General features: G+C 38.5%; 1 protein-coding gene across 1 annotated transcript in view; it reads left to right on the top strand.

Moving 5' to 3' along the window:
• The window catches only part of MYO3B (myosin IIIB), a 192,767-nt gene extending 173,985 nt beyond the window's left edge, over positions 1-18,782 (top strand). The window contains exons 33-35 of the mRNA XM_065637621.1: positions 16,811-16,917; positions 17,292-17,338; positions 18,635-18,782. Coding sequence (XP_065493693.1) covers positions 16,811-16,917; positions 17,292-17,338; positions 18,635-18,770 — 290 coding nt within the window. The 3' untranslated portion in view covers positions 18,771-18,782. The remainder of the gene's footprint in view (positions 1-16,810; positions 16,918-17,291; positions 17,339-18,634) is intronic.
• The last annotated feature ends 3,511 nt before the right edge of the window (positions 18,783-22,293 follow it).

Below are 22,293 nucleotides of genomic sequence, written 5' to 3'. Positions count from 1 at the left end.
TTTTGGAAAAAATGTAAATACAGAAAACTTGAGGTCGGGCCCAGACAAAGCACTGGCCTAGCTCCCAAGGCCTCTGCATCTGGGATGGTTTGATGTCAGGACAGCCCTCCACAACTAGAGCCATCAGCGATGATGGCAAAGAAAGACCCTTCAGATGGGCTTTCCATGGATTTGTTAAAAGGCATTGAAAGTATTGAAGTCTTTTGCAGAGCTCCCTATCTATAAAAATCTGTGGCTGGCCTGGTGCTGGCCTCCTCTGAAGAGGAGAGTGTGCTGGGCTGGGTAATACAGAAGCTTCACCCTGTCCGAATGGGTGGAGATGGGTCTTATGTCACCTTTAGAATAGTATTGGGGTAAATGGCTCCAGCCTCAGCCACTGTCACACTCATCATGCTTTTCATTATTAGCTTTTATTTGTTCCTAATTCTGGCAGTGTCAGACTGTCTGCACAGGTCTGCATAGTTCCTGGACCTTTAATTTATCAGAATTGCCAGATTTGACTCGATCAAAGTTTTGCTGAGCAATGGTACCTTCACGTTGGACTAGTTGAAGGCAACATTGCAGAAGGAAGTTCTAAAGGCTGTGTTCATGAAAGAATCTCTGGAAATGTGCACAGCTGGCATCAGCAGACTGTAGATAGGTACATCAGAAAATTGCCCTAGACAGAGGATAGCTAACTCCTTACTCTGTAAGCTTAGTAGAGCTGATTTTTGTTTTCCTGCTCTAGGTCCTAAGATTTTTTGGCACTGTTCTGGGCATTATTGTTTCCCTAAGACCAATAACCATGAAAATCGAGCTGTGTTGGAAAAGCAACTGGGAAGCAGACACATCTCAACTAGAAACCAGTTTTAAAGTGTGGAGTTGGCATACATTTTACATTTTTACCGAGTGTATTTACCAATTAGTCAGCAGCCTGAGCCAGTGGATTTAATGAACTTCATGTGATTTATGCATAGCTTTTATTAATTGTGCCAATAGGGATAAATGCTGGATACAAATAGATGCAGATGTCTCACTTCTTTCTTCTTTAAATAATACAATTTCTTGTCATTAAACTACTTTATTTTTAACTATGCTACTTGTTGGAAAGTGGTAATTTCTTACCTTCCGTACTACTGTCCTTCCAAAGGTAAGGCTCAAACCTTTTACTGACCCCCATTTTCACCGGCCTGGGTTGTGCTCAAGGCAGATACATAAGTTCAGAGAAGAAAGCATTTTATCCTTCTCCACTTTCTCCCATCAGTGGAACATACATGAAATAGTAAGTAGGCCACAGAAACAGAGAGCATGCGAATGACTTGAAATCCTGGTAATTTGAGCAGTCAGAGGAAAAGGGGGCCAACACCTGGATTTCAATCTCTGTTTCAATGAATATTTAACTACTTTATGCAAAGTGGGACACTTTCAACAAATGAGGCTGAGAGAACCCTCCCTAAGAATATTTTCTATCCCAGCAGTTAGGTTACTCTCCTGAGAAGCATGATGTTTGGGTTCAAGTCCCTGTACCAAATCAGTTAAAGGAGGTGTTTGAAGCTACATCTTTCGCAACCTCAGAACATGGTCTAATCACTGAGTTTTTGGATATCAGGGGTGGCAGCACTACCTCCTCTGTTTTGGGAAAGGAGTCCCCTTGTGACAAAATCAAACTGTTTTGTTTTTGAGATGCCAGAATGAATTGTTTCAACATCCCTGAAGTTTTTTCATGTTGTTTCAGCTGAAACTGTTAGCTAATATGACCTGAATTCACAAAAAAACCCTTTCTGTTGCCCTAAAATTCCAGTATTAGTGAAGAAAAAGTTGAATAAAAAAGAAGCCTGACTGACTTCTAACTCAAGTGCAGTTACAGTTGTCTGGTCATGGTACTTGCTGAAGAGGGCCCATTAGTGGCTGTGATTTATAGTTTTTATTGGGATGCTTCTCTTCCACATAGGTGGAAATCTCTCCTCTTTAGAAATAAGGAGGGCTGTGATCTTAGGTGCCCAGAACTGAAAGATTTAAATTATCCTGGTGTGACATGCTAATAGCCAAGAAATAGGAACACTTTTGAGAAATCTTTAAGCACTTTCACCCATTAAATGCCATTTGGAGCTTATACAACTAAATACTAGGCTATTTTTCAAGATAAAACCCCTTATGCATGTTGGCAAGTCTAGTGAAAATGTTTTGTTGACTTTGTGCACTACTTTAATAGTTTCTCATGTTCAATCTAGAGGACACTTTTTGATACCATCAAAAAAAAGCGGAGGCACTTCTTGTGATGTCATTGATTTTTTTTTTAATTTCCATTGAGTATGGACAATAAGCACGCTTTTCTGATGGATACTAAGTTAGATTGCCATAGTTCTGGTTTTACTAGATGTTAGAAATATGGCTGGATGCCTTGTTAGTTACACTTGGCAGCAGCAGGGCACTTCTTATCCACAGGTTTACTGTAAGTTCTTTAAAAGGATAAGAAAAGTGCAGTTGCAGGCAGGATTAATGGTTTTGTCTCCTTGGTCCTACATGAAGTACAAGCTTTGCATCCTCTTCAGTGATACAATACAGGACAGGACATGAAACATTTACTTCTATGTTCATCATCCACAAATAAAACTAGAAAAGGTAATCAGGTGTGCTCTCTCAGCTCCTTGGTCCCCTTGAACCCTCTCTTTACCATGGCGTTTCATTATGAGGATGGACTTAATGGATTTAGCCTCCTTTCTGTGGGCCCAGCTTCATAGCTAGTGTTTGGCAACTCAGGTCTTTCTTGAATAGTGGCACTTTTTCTGATGTTTCTTGTGTAAGAGGAGCAATAAATCAGGTAGCTCTTCATAGTATGATTGACTATCTCTTCCCCTGTGTGCGCTGAGCTCCAGTGAAATAAGTAATGCTGAAGTTTAAAATGTCATCATCAGACATCTGAATTTAGCACTTCAGCAGAGATGACTGGGAAATTCATCCCTCACAAGGCCAATGTTGCAAATTTTCTGTATGTTCAGACTGTTATCCTACTCCTGGCTGTCTGCAGCTGTAGGGGGAAGAGAGAGAAGGACAAGTGTAATGAGGACATCAGTCCTTTGCCGGCACTGCCTGGAGGTACAGGCACCTCCTTATCACATGCCACACAGCAGCTCTGTAGCCTGCCTGCTCACCTCCCGCCCTGCAAGGGTTTGTGTTGAAACATGGTAACTAGGGCCCTCCTTCTCTAAAAAGTAAGTACACATAACACATAAAGCTAAGACTTCATATGCCAAATCAGCTACCAAAGATGTTTTGTATCTCTGCATAAACTTTTCTCTCTGCAGAGACTCACACAGAACGCAGAAAAGTCTGATAAGTGTAATTAACCTCTGCTATGTATTTTAGAAGTAAAGATAAGGATTTATGGTTCTGTGTAAATAATGTTGCCGGTTTTGTACTATGGATTGTTCTGAACAAAATTATGTTAACCTAATGATGAAAGAACTAATTTATTTTGAATAAATACGTGTTATTGGTTGACAGTCATCAAAAGGGATAAATCATTAAATAGTAACATATATTTTGAAGACTATTGGTCCCATCCTACAAGGCCTTACATGATCTATCATTATGCAGTAGCATAACGCATTGACTTCAGTTAGATTGCTGGCATGAGTGAGTGTTTGCAGTAAAAACTGAAAATCTTGTTTTGCTGTATGTTACAGACAGTTTTCTTCTAGAAAATTGCATCTTCAGAGAAGAAAAAATATCCTTGGCACCTCATATTTTTGTGGCTGCTTTTTGAAGTTACAAATAATGCAAAATCACCTAATCAAAAATGAAATGCGTGACGAGAGGGAGATAATTTCCTGCCATTCTACCTTGTGAAAGCAAACAATGAAGTGTAACTTATGGTCCACAAGTCACGTTTCTTTGCTTTATACTATATTATAATTTAATTTTTTTTTTGAAAACTATAATTTTATCAGCCTCTTTGAAGTGATTTATGTGTTTTGAATGTTATTTGAAAACATAAATTTTGCTGATTATCTTCAGTTTGCCTCTGTCCACCCACCAGTCTCATATTCATTTAATTTAGACAATGCTGAGCAGATACATATGGAATTGATACTTTCCATGAAAGCAAAAGTTATTTGTGTGCTTATTTTATTGAAGAACCTAACACAAGAATTTTTCATCAAAGATTAGCTGAAGTACTCGTATATGTTATTGTGTGTTTGTAGAAGGTGTATGGCTCTCAATTATCTCTGACTTAAAACTGTTGCATTAGTTAATTCAAGTATTGTGTGGATAGAGTAAGTGACGGACTTTTTAAAATCTATTATGTCTTCTGCAAATGAAAAGAAATGTGTATTTCTCTCTGCCCATAGCCTTTTACTTCATAGGGCCTTTTAATAATTAAAATAATTAAGACAGTCCTTTCTAAAGGGAGGAGTTTAAAATTCTATTATACATTTCCATTTTAATCGTATTTCTCTGACCCATACTAATATCAACATGGTTTTCTGATACTTTCCATTTTTTCCCTTGTATTCATTTTTTTTCCCTTGCATTCATATGCTTAGTGTTGGGGTTGGCTTCAGAGGAACTAATTCTAGTGGTGAAGGTGTGCATCAGTGTTAGCGTTTTCATTATATGAGCCATTCTGCTGGAGACAGGATATTGTCATTCTTATTATGGCATTACTTCAATAGAAGACCTTGATGAATCTGTTCACAGCGGTAAGGCTGATTTTTAGGTTTTGTCTCCACGGGAAAGTTAGTATAGAATAAGCCATAATATAAATTTATGATATAGCGTCTCAGCGCATGCCAGTGCTTTGCAAAGCTGCTCAGGCTAGATGTGAATCAGACCCCGGAGGCAGTATAGCTGGGTGAGTGCAGTGCCGTGCCTAAGCTAATTAGTGCTACTGAGGAGCAGGATATGTTACAGAAGAGAGTTATGTTAATATGGCCATACTTCTTGGCTGTCCGAAACAGATAAACCAGAAGTGGCATTCCGCAGCAATAGGTGCACTTGCAATGCACTAGTTTATTCATGTTGTAATTCTGTGTGGTCCTTTGTAGGTCATTCACACAAGGAATTAGGGCACAGTAGCTAATAAAGTGTTAATTCGCAACTTTGCATGCTCTGCAATACCCACAGACCCAAGTACAGAATCAGGACACAGACAGAATTTGATGTTGCTATATCACAAACTATTCTATAGGGATATATTATTCAATTATCAGCCAAGAATCTAGTACAGAGCTGTAGGAAAGGGGCTGGGAAAAAAAAATCAAAGAGCTATAGTAGTTAAGAGGTGGAAATCAAGTCCGAATCAACTCCCCGCAAAAATTTCTAAAATCACTTAGTCTGTATTTTCTGAAGTAACAAGAAATTCCTTGTACCTACACTAAGATACCATGAAGGAGCCTGATTTTCCAGAAGGGGTGAACCATAATGGTTTAAAAATCAGCCCTCCTAGTGCGTCAGTTTGAGCCCTGAAATCACCACTCACTTTGGTAAAGTGTTCATTGAGCTCTGAGGAATAAAATGTCATCTAAGTCACTAGAATTCATCATGTATTTATGAGAAAAAGAAAAAATCCAACTAATTCTATAGCATTTACCAATTTTAAATAAGTGACACTCAAGTACAAAGATTGTGTTCAGAGGGTGATGTGAGCTGATGTACTAATGCCAGGTGTGCCCTGTCAAGCAAGGGGGTTTCAGAGCAAAGCAACATATTTCCACATAAGCAAGTCACTATAGTACTGGAAAGTCAACTCACTTTATTTATATATGTGCACGTAAGAGTATGTCTTCCTCTGCCCCTGTGAGCTGAAGGCTTTGCCAAATTTTTCTTTAAATGCTTTTAGGAAGCACTGGATTATAAGTACATATATTCTATGTGCTTTGTACTCCCCAAACTCCTCCTGCAGGGGCTGGGGCTAGGTATCATGAAATATATAGCCTAAAATTGCTTTATCAGGATTGAGACACCAGTGTTGAAATTCTTTGCAGACCTCCCTCAGTTTTCTGTAAACATTTTCTACATTTTCCAAATACGCTTTGCTACTACGGGAAGCTTCCATCTGCCTTTTCAGGATGAAAGTTAATGAACTACACCTCGCTGCTCCAAAGTCTGGAAATAATGATGCCTTATTTTTATACATGTCTAGCATTCTACCATGAGATTCATAGTGTATCAATAAAAGGTTTGTGATTTGGATTTGGAAGGAGGAAAAAAACCTGGGTGCTCGTTCACAGGATACAGACAACTTTAAATCCTGAGGTTTTGTCCTAGTTCTACTTATTTTTCTAATTCTGCCATTGACTGAATATTTGCTCAAGCTTCTTCAGTTTCTCTTTCAAAATACTCCCTCAGAACTCACTGGCCTGAGTTTGATTTGTAGATCACTTGCGAACCATCACTAATTGTAGGTCAAATGTTAGGAGTCCCAGTAGCAATTAGCAGCCCCTTAAAGGAACTGATTGCTGTAGCAGTAGGTCAGCAGCATTAGTTGCCTTTAGCTAACCAAGATACCTTCTTTACTTCCAACATTTACAACTGTCAGACCAAATCACTGTACCAACACTGGGAAGCAAATATCTAGCCACCTTTTTGCAGGCTTCAGTCAAGCTTTCTTTAATACTTCCTTTAAAAGTTACTGCCGCCAACTACCTTGAATTCAGAAAAAAACTTCTTTCTTAATGAAGAAATCTACAGAGAGTTTTATCTTGGGCTTCTACCATTTATTCTTTGAAATATATGCTGAATCTGCTACACTCAAATTTGAGATACTAGTTGTATCAATATGGACCCATGGCTTCAAGCCTTTAGATATGCAAATTGTGTTTCTGTAACGAACAAAACCTTAGAGACCATGCTGTTGTGGTTCCACAGAGCCTTTATTGCGCCTCATCATTATGCTAAATTAATACAAATTTCCTGTGTGTCCAGAATTCAAAGTCAATCAAGTGGCTTAATCTCTGAGGGTATGGGATAAAAATGCTACTATTACAGTTTGGAAGAAGGTGAGAAATTACCTTTAAAAGCATGCAGGCTACGTGCTAGGACAGCAACTCTGAAACACAGGCCTGTTATGAACCGCATTGTAACTGTGTGTGAACTTACAGATTGCTCCTGCCCTAGTTTTGATTGCACAGACTTACTCCCCACATTTGCGTGATGCATTTTTGGCAGCTTCAGTAGTTGGCTCTGTAGAGATGCAGTATTAGAAAGGTATTTGTGATTTGTTACTGTTCTCTAATGCACTGAATGTTTTGACTTTTTATTTTTAAAAGTTAATCACAATGTTTACTTTTTATGTTTATTTCATCTTTTCCCCCATATGCTTTGCTTTTCTTAGATGGAGTCCACAAGATGAACTAGTGCCAAGTGTCCAGTGAGTTTTCTGAGGCAAATTAGCACATGATATGCAGCTCTCGAGATTCACAACCTGCAGTTTAAAAACTTGTGCATTAGCAGGTCCAAATGTACTTTGGAGAATTTCTCTAAAATTGATTATATTGTCATGATATTTAGGATTCGTACTTTGAGTTGCCAAAGCTCAACAATCAAGTTGGCTACATCATCATTCAAATTCTTCTTTGAAGGAATAGCTGTTTTCTTGTTGTGCAGAAGTAATGATGAGTGGCTCTATTATTGATGCTATATTCGTGAGGAATTTTTTGGTATGTTTTGTTTCTGAGCAATTTTTAAAATTTTTCATACCTCCAACATGAGATGTGGTTTTACTTTGGAAGGCAGGGAAGGACAAAATAGTTACTTGAGGTTCTTTCTAATCCCATTTTCTTTAACTAAGTAAATAAACTGCACCAACAGACTGAGTCCCAAGCATGGCATAAAGTTGATGGGACAAGCTTGCATCATGGCAAGCCTCTGGGTGCGCAGTGCCTCTGTAGGTGTCCCAGAGTTTCTACTTCAAGACTAGTACCTCCAAAAAACACTTACAGAGAAGGGAAAATGGGGCATGTCCAGAAAACTGAAGATTGCCTGACTTTCCTTTGTATTCCTTTTTGCATGGGATTTCTAATTCTGCATTTCAGAAGCTCAGGCTGATCCAATGCAGTGCTAACAAAAAGAGAAGTGTAATACAGCTGTCCTGCCATAAGCAGTTGAAGTTGACCTTGGAATGATCTTTGCATTAAAGACTCTGATAGGCACCTTGTGAGGAGTTACCTCAAGCTCCGGTTCAGGTATCTACTGGGAATTTGGACTGCTTGAATCTTTCCTGGCCGTTTGAATGTGAACAACCTCGCTGAAACAAAGAAAACAAAACCAAACCAAAGCAAACAAAAGCACTTCCAGTCCAATCCAAGTCTGCTTAGCCTCGTTTCCTCCAGCTGACAGTAACCAAGAGCAAAAGCCTAGAGTACAGTACAAAAGTAGGGCAAGTGGAGATTTTTCCCCAGAACTGTCTCCAGCCTAGTATGGTTTGTGGCTCAGGGATTTCCCGATCCGGAAGTGATCTCTTTTGTATTTAATTGCTCTCAGTAGGTGTTCCCCCTGCAAAATTCTTCATTCACTTGTCTTGATTATACAGCATCACTCAAACAGCAAAAGAGACATCACTTACCTCAAATGATAATGTAAGATAGCTATTTATCACCTGGTGGCTATTGGATTAAGCAGGTCTTCTAAAACCAGGAAATACGCTGTGATATGTAGTAATCCCAGCGTGCCTGAAATGTCCTGGGTTTCATCAGTAACTGTCTCTTCTGAAAAGATCACAAGAATTAACCAAAGAGCAGCTTCCACAATGACCTTGGGTCAAGTTTAAGGAGGGGAAGAAAAATAATCATCAGTTAAGTTTTCTTTATTGTCCAGAAGTATTTTCTATCATTCAGGATGGTTTGGAGTGATTTTTTTTTTTTCTTGAAGTTAAAGTTGTAACTGTGTAAACCTCTTGAGCTCTGACTGGTAGTTGACTAGTTGCCACACCTCTGGAACCCACTATTAGGTGTTATTACATGCAGGGCGTATGAAGGGTTGTGTGTATTCAATGTGTAGGGGAAGATGTGTCTTCAGGACAGTACTTGTAGAAGCATTCTGTCATTCTCTTTGGTGACAGGTTTGAATCTTACCCGTGTTAGTCACTGACAGTTCAGTTCTTCAGTATGCTTTGTGCAATCTCTGCCTTTTCCTTCTACAGTTAAATCACTCACTATAGAAACCAAAAGAATTGACAAACGCTGAAGAACCAGAATTGTGTTGGAAGGGAAAAAAGCAACAAAAGCCAAGATTCTAACTATTTATGGATCTCGTTTCCCAACAAAGTGTATCTAAAAGCCATTGTCTCAGGGTTCAGAGACAGCTAAATGATTGATTTCACATAAAATATTTGTTGTTCTAATTACAGTATCATCTGGGTCTTTGGCAACAAGCAGATGCAAAAACAGCCTTTACATACCATCTTGAAAAACTTATTATTTGCTTAGTGTGCTTTATAATCTAAAACATATGGCTTTGCATAGAACTGCAGTATCCAAAATGAAGCCGTAAGTAATGAATCACTGGGTGGAAGAAAATGCATTGCTTCTGTTATGAGTTCTTTCAGTGTGTGTATTCAAATGGTTCTGTTTAGGGTTATAAACAAAAGGCTATGCTCACAGTTTTAGCAGTGTGTTACAGATTCTGGGATGCACATGACATCAAAGAGGCTACACTAATTTTCCTAGCAGTCTATGGCTCTTGGCACTATGCGCACACTCCATCTGAATAAACAGAATTCTAGTTCACCACAGTTGTGTGTGGGATCTGAGATGATCAAGAAGCTTGATTTTGTTTTGGTTTAAATCCTTCTGTTATAGGACTTTTTACCCTTCCAGATTCTGTGTTTTCAGTGAATCTGGTAACTCCATTTGGAGCTATAGACTTAAACTACAAAGTACTTGACACTGAAAATAATTAGATCTAACTTATTATTCTTGCCTACTGAATCCAAGTAAGAGGATTAGTCACTCTTCCTAAGCATTAATATATATTTTTTAAAGTAGTTAACATCTTTTCCCTTAGCAACATTTGTGCGAAGCTCTGGTAAGATATTTTGTGAGAGTTAGCAAGGGCTGAGGCCTCGCAACTCCTCAAAGAACATCTGATTTGTTGTTCTTTCCATGCTTACCTGTCACTAGCATGAAGAGTACCAGCCTCTATAAATATTCCTGAACACTCTTCTTTAGAGGAAGGGACTGAGGAAATTTGGTGGCAAGAATGGTTCTCATCATACTACATCTCATTGTAACAACAGAATGAATGGCCTTATTGAACATTTGTAGAGCTCTGAAGCTACTGCTATGTAAGCATGGAGCATCCTGGAGAGAATTACAATTGCTAGTAGTATTAAATGTGCCAATGTGCCTCTGGGCTCCTAATGTTACTAGATTAATCAAATCCTCTGATGCCAGAACTTAGGTTCTACTGCTGTGCCATTAATGGTTGCTTATTCCCTTCTCTTCCCTCATTTCTCAATATCTTACTTGATTGTTTCGTTTTTTGTCTTTTTCCTGTCCCTTTCTCTTTGCTCTAGTTTTCTCTTTCCCCTCTCATTAACCTCAGAACGGAAAAGAAGATATTAGAGACATACCTCATTACTTAAGTCACCAACTAGTCTTGCTTTTTATTCTCTCCTACTCTATGTTGTTGTCTCTTGGTGTGGTTTTGCCTGTACTGAGATTAAAATCTTTCAGAGGCAGTGTGTTTATTTTCTATCAGCCTCCATCATTTTTGCAGAACTACTGTAATATAATTATATTTATAGTATATAGCATAGACCTGGTAACTTCATTATTCCCAAATGAAACTACAGATTATTCTACAGGATTTGTTCTGTGAAGCCTATTACAGCTGTTATCCTCTCCTCCTTTCTGATGCATTTATAGTTGGTGGCATTTAACAGGCAGTGTACCAATACTCTGTGATGTGGACCTGGTACCTCTTAATGTGTGCTCATACTAAAGTCACACTGCCTGCAGTTTGGTACAGGGATGTGCAAGGTAGTTCTGCGTTAACTGGCTTGAGTATGGCGGGCAGGTGCAGCAGGAGCTCAGTGGGGATGAGCTGCCTGAGTATTCACTTTCATTTTACTCGCATTTTGCACTTATGATACGATGCAAATTTCTACAAATGGTGGAAAATCATGGGAATGAGAAAGAGAGAAAAACATGCTTGTTTGAGCACTCATGGTCAACAGCATTATGTGCCCTTTTAAAATATCTCTTTTTTAAAATAAAGCTGAAATAATTAAAATCATAAAGCTGAGTTCATTTACAGCATTTTTTACTGCATAAGTGACATTCAGTCACTCCCATTTGGCACTGACATGAGTGGGACCAGAATCACTAACCCCTGAAGTCGCCTGCTTGAACAGATTTGTGTGGCACAGAAGAAAATGTAGCTGTTCCTTGAAATCAACACGCTGCACATAATTATCCACTTAGCATCCCATCCAGGAGGAGGATGTATATTATCATTGTCTGTGAGGTCATTTCTGTATTTGCCCAAGACTTCAAGAGGAAAAGTGAAGTTAACTTGCTGCCTTGAAAAATGATTTGAAACTGGAAACGCCTGAAAACATCAAAATACATATAAATTATCAAAGGAGAACAAAGACAAGTTTTTCCACAAAAGTCTTCTCCCCAGGCTATAACAATGCTTTACATAGGCATGATCAATATATCCAGGCTTGAGAACCAAAGTCTTTTGGAATAAATTAGACTGGCAGGAAAAGAAACAAACAAAGAACAAATTAACATGATTTTAAACATTGCTTAAATTTTCATGAATGTAGACCTTGAGATGTTATGATGAGATCCCATGAGTCTGTGCTAATATTTGGTTATAATTAAGGGTTGCACTTTCATGTTTCATCTGATATTATAGATTGGAAATCAGCCACATGCTTACTATTTTTCTTGGTCATACTGATTTATCTACTTTACTTGCTTGCTCTGTTAATAATATATATGATCCCTTAAATGGCTCCATTAACTTTCCTTTAGTAGGCTGCCCCTCTTGCACTCTGCATCTGCCCGTCTGAGTAATTAGAGAAAGACTGCCCTTCCTGTGGTGTTAGGTTTGTATTCACCTGTAAGAGAAAAAGAGACAAGATTAATCCCTTACAAACCTGCTTGGGGTAAAATGGCTTCAGAAGGAAACTGAGATTAGTTGGCTCCACCTTCAGCATATCTTGTAGTGGACGGAATCCCTTCAGCAAGCAAATCGGTGGCACAGGCTGCTTTGTGGCACTGAAACAGTGGCAAAGATCCCTTCTGTGCGTTAAGTAAGATGTCATCCAGAGTTTAGAACCCCCTCTATACTGCACCAGCCTTAAAACAATCTGATGCACATCAGTAGATTTTACAAGTTCCAAATGCAGTTGCCTCATCACCATTTGCTCTGCAGAATTCTCCATATAGCAAAAATTAGCAATGTATGGCGAGGTTATCAGCATCAAGGGGTTTTTGAAGCAAGACTTCAATCATTCATTTCAGAGAGCAAAATCTGATGATTCTCAGTTCCTCTGAAGAGTGTGCCCAGTGCTTGTCCACAAGCTTCCAATACCAAGATAAGCAGGACAAACAGGATATCTAATATGAGATCTTCACTAAATATCAAGTGAAGTCATCTGCCTCCTGGGAAGTCATTAGAAAAATACATTTTTGCAGGTACTGATTTGAAAGTATTGGTCAGGGCCCAAATCCTAGATGCAAAAGTCCTTGTGTCAGTGTGAAAGAGCATTTTAAAGGCAAATCTTACTGTTCGGCAGTTTGTGCGTTTCTGAAAGAGTCCTTTGCAGTTTATGGAAAGGATGGATTTTTAAATGGAAAAATTATCTAAATAAGATACAGCATAAGAAATGTGCTAATCATGTCCAAGCCAAGAGATGTCATAAAAAGTGTCAGTATGATGGATGTGATGGCTAATTGAAGAAAAATATTTCCATTTCAGCCATAAGAAAGCAAGGAAGAAGCAACACATGGAAATTCAGAGGTGAAAGTGTATCCCAGAAATCCAAAGATCACTACAAAATCTTCTGCAGATAGACACTCGTGATAAAAATCACATTAGAGAAATGAATTCATATTAAGCTAGAAGTAACCTATGTCATGTCTTGGAATAGTTTTTAACTTTAGGGTGAGTTAAAATGTACTGTTTCTAAAAGCTTCCGATCTCAACCTGAGTTTGCATCATACTGCTAAATATTGTTTTTCTCCTGACTGCTTACTTTCACTATGTGCTGTACTTCTGATCTGAAATTTTCTTCCACTTCTGACTGTTAGACAGTTCAGACTTCAGTTTCCACAGGTGAAAAAACCTCCACCTCCTATACAGGAGTTTAGACTTGGTTTAAATCACCTCTTAACCTTCTTTCGAAAAAAATTAAATAGGACAGTCTTTTAAAACTTCCCACAGTATCACAGATTTTCCAGATTTCAGATTGTTCTTGTTCTCAAAACATTCTGCAGTTTACAGCACCCACTTTAAAATAATTCTGCTCTCAATGGTCAAACTGTTTTCCTGTTTTTATTGAGTAGTCCTCCGCTTTGCACCCAGTCTACTTCATATTCATCTGAATACCCGTGATGATTCCTAAGTCTCTCTTGGAGACACTGCTTTCCAGCTATGCAATTCCCAGTTCTGAAAAACATAACTCAAATGTTTAACTTCGCATTTAGTTGAAAACACACATCCTTTTAACCTGAGTACTGCGAGGTCCTGGTCTATTGGCTTGGGGCAGAGTAATAAAAAAGATAACGAGTAATGGTAACAGAGCAGTGAGCAGAAACCCCATTGGTTTGTTTACTGATCAATGCTTTATACTCCAACAGATTTACCTATTTGCCAGTTTCTAATTCCCTTCACTGTAAGCAACACCAATTTTGTGGTAGCTTTAGGGAAGCATCCACATGAGCCTGCTCACCCATGTGTATCAGCCTCTTGGGGTGTGAGCGAGGAAAGGAGGAGGATGCCCAGAACCTCAGCTCCCCTGCGCTTTCTGCGTCAGCTGACATAGTGCATTTGGCAGATGGCATTTTGCCTGCTTTGTGTTATTTCTGCACTACAGTAAGGAATTTACCAATAAAGTAATTGTAACATAAGGAATTTCTGCTCTTAGAGTTACGAAGTTTTCTTCCAGACAAAAAGGGGACAGATCTCTTACTTAAAAAATGGTGCTAAAGGTCAATCTGAAAGAAGTGCATGTGCTCACTCTCTCATCTGGTCTTCAAAACTGTAGCAAACTCAGGAGCCTGGACATGCTAGAGGGACTTCGTACAATTTGAGTGCAGTGATGCTAGTGCTGCTGCTATTGCTATTAAAATGACAAGTGGCTTTTTTTGGTGACTTTAAGTTTGTCATCAAAGCAAAATGTTTTAGAACAGCATTTAAAATGCTTATTCAACTGCTGAGTGTTGAGCACATGTTAATACCATTTTCTCCAGATATGGTAGTTTATGATAAATGTTACCAGATTTCGTAGTGTTCATGTAGCATGCTACTAAACACTAAGACAAATGAGCCCACTGAAAGGGTATTTCCTTTGGAGGACATAAGCTGCAGACCACCCATAGAATACACAGAAATAATTAAGTGTCAGGATAAAAAGCTAGAGCAAAATATTGGTGTCTCAGAATCCTAATGAATAAAAGATATTTTTAAAACAAAGACTGTACATATAGGTTTTCTCAAAAAAATAACATGAAAGTCACAACAGCACTTGGGGGAAAGAAAAAGATACCCCATCGTATTATCGTACTGTTTGAAAATTTCTGAATGTTTGTGTGCTGTGTTTTTATTTCTGGCAAGCTGCAGAGAGGTGTGTGAAATTATGCAGAACTATGAGGACATAAGTCTTTATTCATACCAGCCTCTTGCTAGAATGAAAAATATAAAATATTTGTGGAAGAGTATTCGAGAACTACATTGCTGTGAAAAGGAACTCATATGGCCTTGCGACTGAAAACATTGCTTGCAAAAATTGCAGACCTTGCTGTCCTGAGACAGAAACCTCTAAGATAAATTTGAGTAACTTTCAGAGCACACAGAGAGTAGAATGTAATTATGGCAGATCTTCCACAAAACTTCCAGAGACTTCAGAGAGAACAAAATTCCACCTATGTCAGATCTAAATATTAGAGAAAAAACTTTCCAAGGACACAGATATTACTTGGGCACCCAGTTTTTCCAGAAATATTTTCTGGAACAGCTTCTGCCTCGTCTGGTTGTAGACAATACAGGTAAGTAGCAAAGGTTCAGGTTCAGCTGTCACAGTCTCTTTAGGAAAAATGTAAAGGTTTACTTAGCATGAAAGTATAAAGCATTAAAGCTTTGGGTATTCAATTTGCAAGCAGCATGAGCATATTATTTAGAAGTTATTTTGTATTACTGGACAAATGTAACCTTTCTGTATAAAATTGTTCTTGAATTTCAGCCCCAGCTCTGTAGTCCATTCCCTGGTGGCCATTCCACCCACTGTCCCTCCCCAGTGTTGTGAGGGACCGTGACAGTTGGCACAAGTGTTCGCCTCCAACACAGACAGGGCTGTCCCACATGCAAAGGAAACTAATGTCTTTCCAATGTCACTGTTGAGAGGGAGAAATACACCGAAAGAGAGAAAATCTCCCAGAACAGTCAGTTCTGAAAGAGGCTGAAAAGGCCAAAGTTCAACCACCTTCTCTACCTCACCAGGAATTGCAGAAAAGTACAATATTTGCAGACTGTAAACCTGGGTGTATAATAAACCTCCTTTGTAATATAATCTGCTCCTTAAGGCCAGATCTTACAAATGGATTTGTGAGATTAGAGCCCTGCAGCGTCACAAGCTGTATTGACTTCAGTTTTAAAGTGTTTAAAGGAACTCATGTCCTGCTTGATCTTTGTCCTAGTCTTTTATATTGGAGCAAGTTTCCCATGCAGTATGGAATGCAAATGTGATAAGATGTATATTTTTCCTTCAGTGCCACCAAAAACTGTTTTTATTCATACTGTGACTGAAAAAATTTTAAACAGGGAGATATCAGGAAAGTCAAAGGCATTATTTGAAAAGTAAGTAACCTTTCCTTACCACCCACAGTGTCTTTTAGTAACCTAATGATTCTAATTTATGCTGAAAACAGTTGTTCAGGTAATCTAGACGACATGCCACAGAAAACACCTGGTTAAATAGAGTACAGCACACCATAATGTCTTTTTTCCTTAATATGAAAAAAAAATTTAAAAGGAACAAAAAAGCTGTTCTTTTCAGAATCCACCCCTTCTGAAATATTTCCTTCATCTTTAAACTCTGCTTTCCAGATGACTTTAAGTAACTGTTACTTTACAAATTATATTAAGAACCCATAATTTCAAACCAGTCCGATTACTCTGATTAAACAGAGAGTCATGTCAGAAGGTAGGCTTTTTATATAGCAAAAATGATTATAATAGACTAAGTATTGTCAGTCAAAGAGCTTTATTACCGTCTACTGTAGAAAAATGGTTTTGCTGCTGCTAAACGATACATCCTAGCTAGTCACAATATACCTCATTTCCTGCTTAGATAACAGAAGATACTGAGATAAAGTGTGAAAGGAATAAGGAGCTGTGTGATATAGGTATACGGAAGAATAAAAAATGTTATAAAAGTAAAAATGAATTTCTGCTTAAAAACCTGCATTTGAACTAAGTTTCAAAAGAGAAAATAAAGATCCCCAAGTTTCTGTGTTCTTACTTTGGATAGGACAGACTTGCTAATAAATCCAAGACCAAATAGGACAGAAAAAAGACTGTTTACAGACTAAAATACGCTAAAGACATTCGCAGGACCTGGCACAGCTTAAAACTAAATTGTGTTATCATACTGTAGGTTCAGAAAACTGTCTTGAACAGAAGCTGAGAACACCTCGTCGACGATGTCAGCAGCCCAAAATGCTGAATAGCCCTGAGGACAACATGTACTATAACCAGTTAAATGTGAGTTCAAAGTGGCAATAAAGCTGTTTTACTGGCTTTGTTTCCAGTTAATAATTCTGTTATTAATACCTGTTTCAGCCCCTCCAGCCCCACCCCCACGTTCTTCTGCTCTCGTCTTGAACATGTGCTTATGCTCTTTATCTGTTGCTTTCATGTCAGGATGTCTGCCTTCACGGTGAATAATTGATGTGGTTTATCAAAGACGAGCAAGATGCATGCTTCATCAGGCTCACTTGAGCCCTTTGATCAAAAAAATTATGCTGTGACTTCTGATATTATCAGCATCTGCTTGCATTCAACACAAAATCACTTTGAATTAAAAATTAACGACTTGCTGCTTTGCTTTGACTGTGTGTTCTTGGCCCTCTCCACAGGGAACTCTAGAATATCAAGGGAGCAAGAGGAAGCCAAGAAAACTTGGGTAAATATCTGTCTTCTTAGTTCTAAGCAACTGTAAACAGAAGAAGTCCTTTGTGATATTACAGAATATGCAAAACTTTCTAGAGAGGTTTCTAAAAATAAACAATTAACATATTTTTGTGCATTGACATTGGACATTTTCTGCAGAAGCAACTGTAAAACTTGTGTGTACTGCTGTCTGCAGACACTAGAACTGGTTCTTACAAAATATGCTCCCCAGCTCTCTCTGAGTACTGCTACTACAAAAAAATAGCTTTCTTCGTGTTTTTAAGTGCGTTTAGCACTAGTGAAAGGTGCTAGATGGAGGGCGTTGAAACTGAAGTTCTCTGACCTAGAACACAAACAGAAGCCCTGCCAGCTCGGCAGCAGCGCACTCGTGATGGGCTTCAGCCCTCCTGGGGGAGCACATTTTAAGAGCTGACAGGGAGGCCCCTCTGCCCAAAAGGGATTTGCTCCTTCTCTGTTGAACTGAGTCAGTTCTCATTGTCACATGAGCAGTTTTCACCTGGTGATAGGTAGAAATCACTGAAAACCGTTTACAAAAGCCAGGCTGGCTACTATACGATCGCCAAAATATTTCATTAACTGGTCACATAAACCAGAGAGAACTTGATGGATGTTTGGTCTTGCAAATGCGTCTATTCCAAAATCTGTATTATTTCCTCTGTTTTTAATTAATCTTCTGAATAGAATTTTATGAATAGGAAGTCTTTGAGTCAAGGTTAGAGCCCAAAATTTTGCAGGACTGTGCAAGATTTAGTTATTTTATCTCCCTCCCCTAGGGAGGAGTCTGTATTCCTGTTCAGGGAATAAAAACACCAATATGTGACTGCAATGCTCATCATACATCACAGGAAAATGAAAGCCCCTTAACAGGGCTTTCCCCAAAAATTGGTAATGTAGTCTTTGGTTCTTATTCACAGGAAAGCATCAGCTGAAATACATTATCAAGATCATACCTACCTGTGGAACATACACAGACAAAAAAGCCACATTGCTCAAATGAAATGCCCATTTGATGCAAATAGTTATTCTGTCATCCTGTACACCCAAACTGAAAGACTATATTGTGTTGCACCAACCCTCAGAACCATTCAGAGCATAATCATAAAAAAGTGATAGCAAAGTAAATGTATAAAAGCTATAGCTGTCTCATCAAATCATCCCATCTTTTTTTTATTCTCTTTTTTTTTTATTAGCACTCTTCATTTTCACATCCATAGAGGAGTTTTTATTTCTGAAGACATTGACGGAATTCATTTTTTAACTTAACAAATGTTGTTTGTTTTCTTTCAAGCCAAATCAAAGTGCTTGACGGAGAGGATGAGTATTACCAATCATTGTCAGTGGTTGAATCTATCCCTGAAGATGACAGCTTTCTCAGTTCCCCATCTCCTCCCTCTTCAAGAGTTGTGTCTTTTGCTCAAAGCTGAACCTCACTTACTCTGTTGACTAATATTGGTAAGAGTATTTTCATGCGGGTAATCTCTTCAAATTAACTTGGTGTGTGTGTGTTTATATAATATATTTTAAAATGTAATTTCGGCTAGTGTCTTTCTTTCATTAAATTTAGACCTGGTTTTGCAGCTTAAATTGTACTGTTTAGCTGTATTTTGTGTAAGCAATTCCAGTAAAGGGGAGCAGCCCTACCTGTGTGTGTTGATGTTGGCAACAGACACATTTCTTTAGCACCAAGGTTAGTTTCTACAGTTCTGACCCCTTCTTCCCTGCTCCCCCTGGCTGCTGTTCCCACCCTGTGCCATCCCCTCTATTGTGCTGGCACAAGTGCTGGTAGAGCTGTGTGAAAAATAAGATCAAGGAACTGAACTGGATTAGAAGAACTCTGTACTAGAAATCTTCATTTGGGGTCATAGTGAAAATGGTTTGCATTTCATTAGACTGGTGTTAAACATCATCCTTTACAACTTTCTATGCTGTGTATGGCTTTTAACTCTACAGAAATGTACAGAGTAAAATAATCTGAAATTATAATTGTGTCTCAATTTAACTTGTAAATATTTTTCTTATAAAGTATTAGTTTAGCTTAAGTTTAACTTGAAGAATTATTTCAAACATAAGAAGCAAAACAGCTTTCATAGAATCATTTCAGTTGGAAGAGACCCTCAGGATCACCGAGTCCAACCATAACCTAACTCTAGCACTAAACCATGCCACTAAGAACCTCGTCTAAACACTTTTTAAACACCTCCAGGGATGGTGACTCTACCACTTCCCTGGGCAGCCTGTTCCAATGCCTGACAACCCTTTCCGTGAAGAAATTTTTCCTAATTTCCAATCTAAGCCTCCTCTGGCGCAATTTGAGGCCATTTCCTCTTGTCCTATCACTTGCTACCTGGGAGAAGAGACCAACCCCCTCCATGCTACAACCTCCTTTCAGGTAGTTGTAGACAGCGATAAGGACAGCGATAAGGTCTCCCCTCAGCCTCCTTTTCTGCAGATTAAACAGCCCCAGTTCTCTCAGCTGCTCCCCATCAGACTTGTGCTCCAGGCCCCTCACCAGCTTCGTTGCCCCCTCTGCACTCTCTCCAGCACCTTGATGTATTTCTTATGATGAGGGTCCCAAAAAAAAAGCTAACATTTCACACACTGCTTCATATAGTCTTTGTGACTGAAACCATCATTATGACTGGTTATTCTTGTTATCCAAGCAAGTATTTAATTTCTTTCTTAACTTGTATCTCTGGGCTCCAGTGATTCCTACATTTCCACAACCCGCTTGTATGTAGCAGGAAAAAAAAGTCACCTGCAAATTTTTCTCCTTGCTTTTCACTTTCCAAATTCTTCATGAACAATACATAACTTTTTATGTAAAGCTGAGCTGCTTTGCTGGTAACCGTTTCCATGACAGAGGTTGATTATTTCTGCTTTCTGTTTCTGAACTACAGTTTTGATCTGTGACAATTCTTTGCTTCTTTTCCATACAAGCTTTTGTCAAAACCTTTTGCAAATAAAACGTTCACATTTGTACTGCCTTACAAATTTGCTCCAAATGATTTTTTTTTGACAAAGCATGCTAATTAAATGTGACCATATATTATATAGACCTAATTATGATGCTTGTTTGTATCTCCCCTCTAATGGGTTTAGCCTGATCTGTGCTAACAAACTTTCTTCCTAGTGCAGGTGCAGTTCACACCTGTTCCTTGAGCTACAGAATTTCTTACTCTCAGGGTTCACTGGCACCATCTTTTTAACCACAGGACAAGGAAAAATGGCATGGAAAATGAGACCCAAGTGCAGTCAGGGCATCCCTAAGTCAGAATAGGGTTTGAAAGGATCACATAGGTAGTTCAGCAAAAGCTTTGTCTCTCCTAATAAACACAGAAATTAAGTCAGGCAGGGCAAGTGAGGATGAGAGAAGGGTTCAGCCGTTCCAGGAGGAACAATCCTTCACTCATTCTTCACCAAAATGTGACAGATGGTTGAAGCTAAATGTTAAAATCCTGCCAGAGATTGAAGTCCTTCAGTTCACTCCTTGTTCTCCTCTGCTCTACATCTGGGTGTGGACTTTAGTGCCTTTAAAATTTAGGGACTCCTTTAACAACAGAGAATTGATGAGTAGCTGCGGATGAATTAATGATATTATTATTATATAATATATAAAATTGTATGTATATAATTATAGAAAATGCAGTGCAAATATGAATGGCAATTGATATGAATGCATGTCTGCAGATCAGTTTCTTTACATTTTGTCAAAGTGTAACGAGTAATGACTATTCGTTATGATACCTCATCAAAAATAACATATAACTTTTGTGAAGCAATGTATAAATTCTCCACTTAATTTGTGACATATCTAGATGGAAAACATTTTTTTTTAGTCAAATTACTTACTCTTCTTACATTGGCATAGATCACATGGAGTTCTAGCAGTATCAATGCTTTTTGGTTCCATGCTTCCTTTTTGAAAACTATTTGGGAAAAGTTTCATTATTAGTGCATTTCACGTTATTATTATGCATAGTTGGAGTTTATCAATTGTTTAAGTTAAATTGTATTGAGGCTTTCAGGTAGGTATTGTCACCTGCCTAAAAACCAGCAATTTACCTTACACTGAGTAATGCGTTATTCTGACTAGTTCTATTAATTCCATAAAGTAGGGGAAAGTGAAAATAATATATACCTCAGTGAAGCACTTAAGCCAAAGCCTAAATCCCAGTGAAATCAATGACATTTCAGCACATGATTAAGTGCTTTGCTGAATGGGGGCCTGAGTTAACAAGTGCAGCTTCGGAACATTAAATAGCAAAGCACAAGCAAAATCTGAACACTCCCTGAGTACGTTCCTTAAGTTTCTTCTTTTTTCTTCTTCCCATTTGCTAAGCTTGTATCAATCTCAGCCATCAGAAATAGACTTCAAAGAGATTTTAAGCAGTCTTTAATTGCATGGAAAGGGTAAAATACAGTGTTTTCCTTGTTATATGCAATGCCACTATCTACATCTGCTATAATTTGTCAAATTAGTTTAATGTCACTAATATTTTTATACTAAAGTTACTATCTAAAAGCCGCTGTTGAGTATTGTGTTTTCACTCTTGCTGCTTCTTGGCTAAAAACTGAGCACAAAGCCGGTCTGTGCATTTTATTATTTCATAACTCATCCCCCTTTCATCATTTGTTTTTGATCAATTTGCTTTACCCTTGCAGATAACCCCTGTGAGGTGGCCTTCTCTCAGCCTCATTTGAGAGCACATACATGCCTTTGGATTATTAATGGCCGTATCCTGAGCTTGCTGTAGAGCCATGCACTTGCATTAAAACTGGCCAAAGAGCCAAACTCCTGTTCCCACATTGATAGATGTGTTTGTGTGGGTTGATTGATTTGTGTGTGAAAAGGAGTCGGGGAGACATGTCAGTGTGATGATCGTGGTCAGTGGGAGCACATCAGTGTGAATTACTTAGATTTTCTTGATTGGTTTTGGTACCATTGAA

Source organism: Caloenas nicobarica, chromosome 6, assembly GCF_036013445.1.
Source record: "Caloenas nicobarica isolate bCalNic1 chromosome 6, bCalNic1.hap1, whole genome shotgun sequence".
Lineage (NCBI taxonomy): Eukaryota > Metazoa > Chordata > Aves > Columbiformes > Columbidae > Caloenas > Caloenas nicobarica.
Note: the sequence above shows the minus strand (reverse complement) of the source record. Positions and strands in the feature narration are given on the sequence as shown.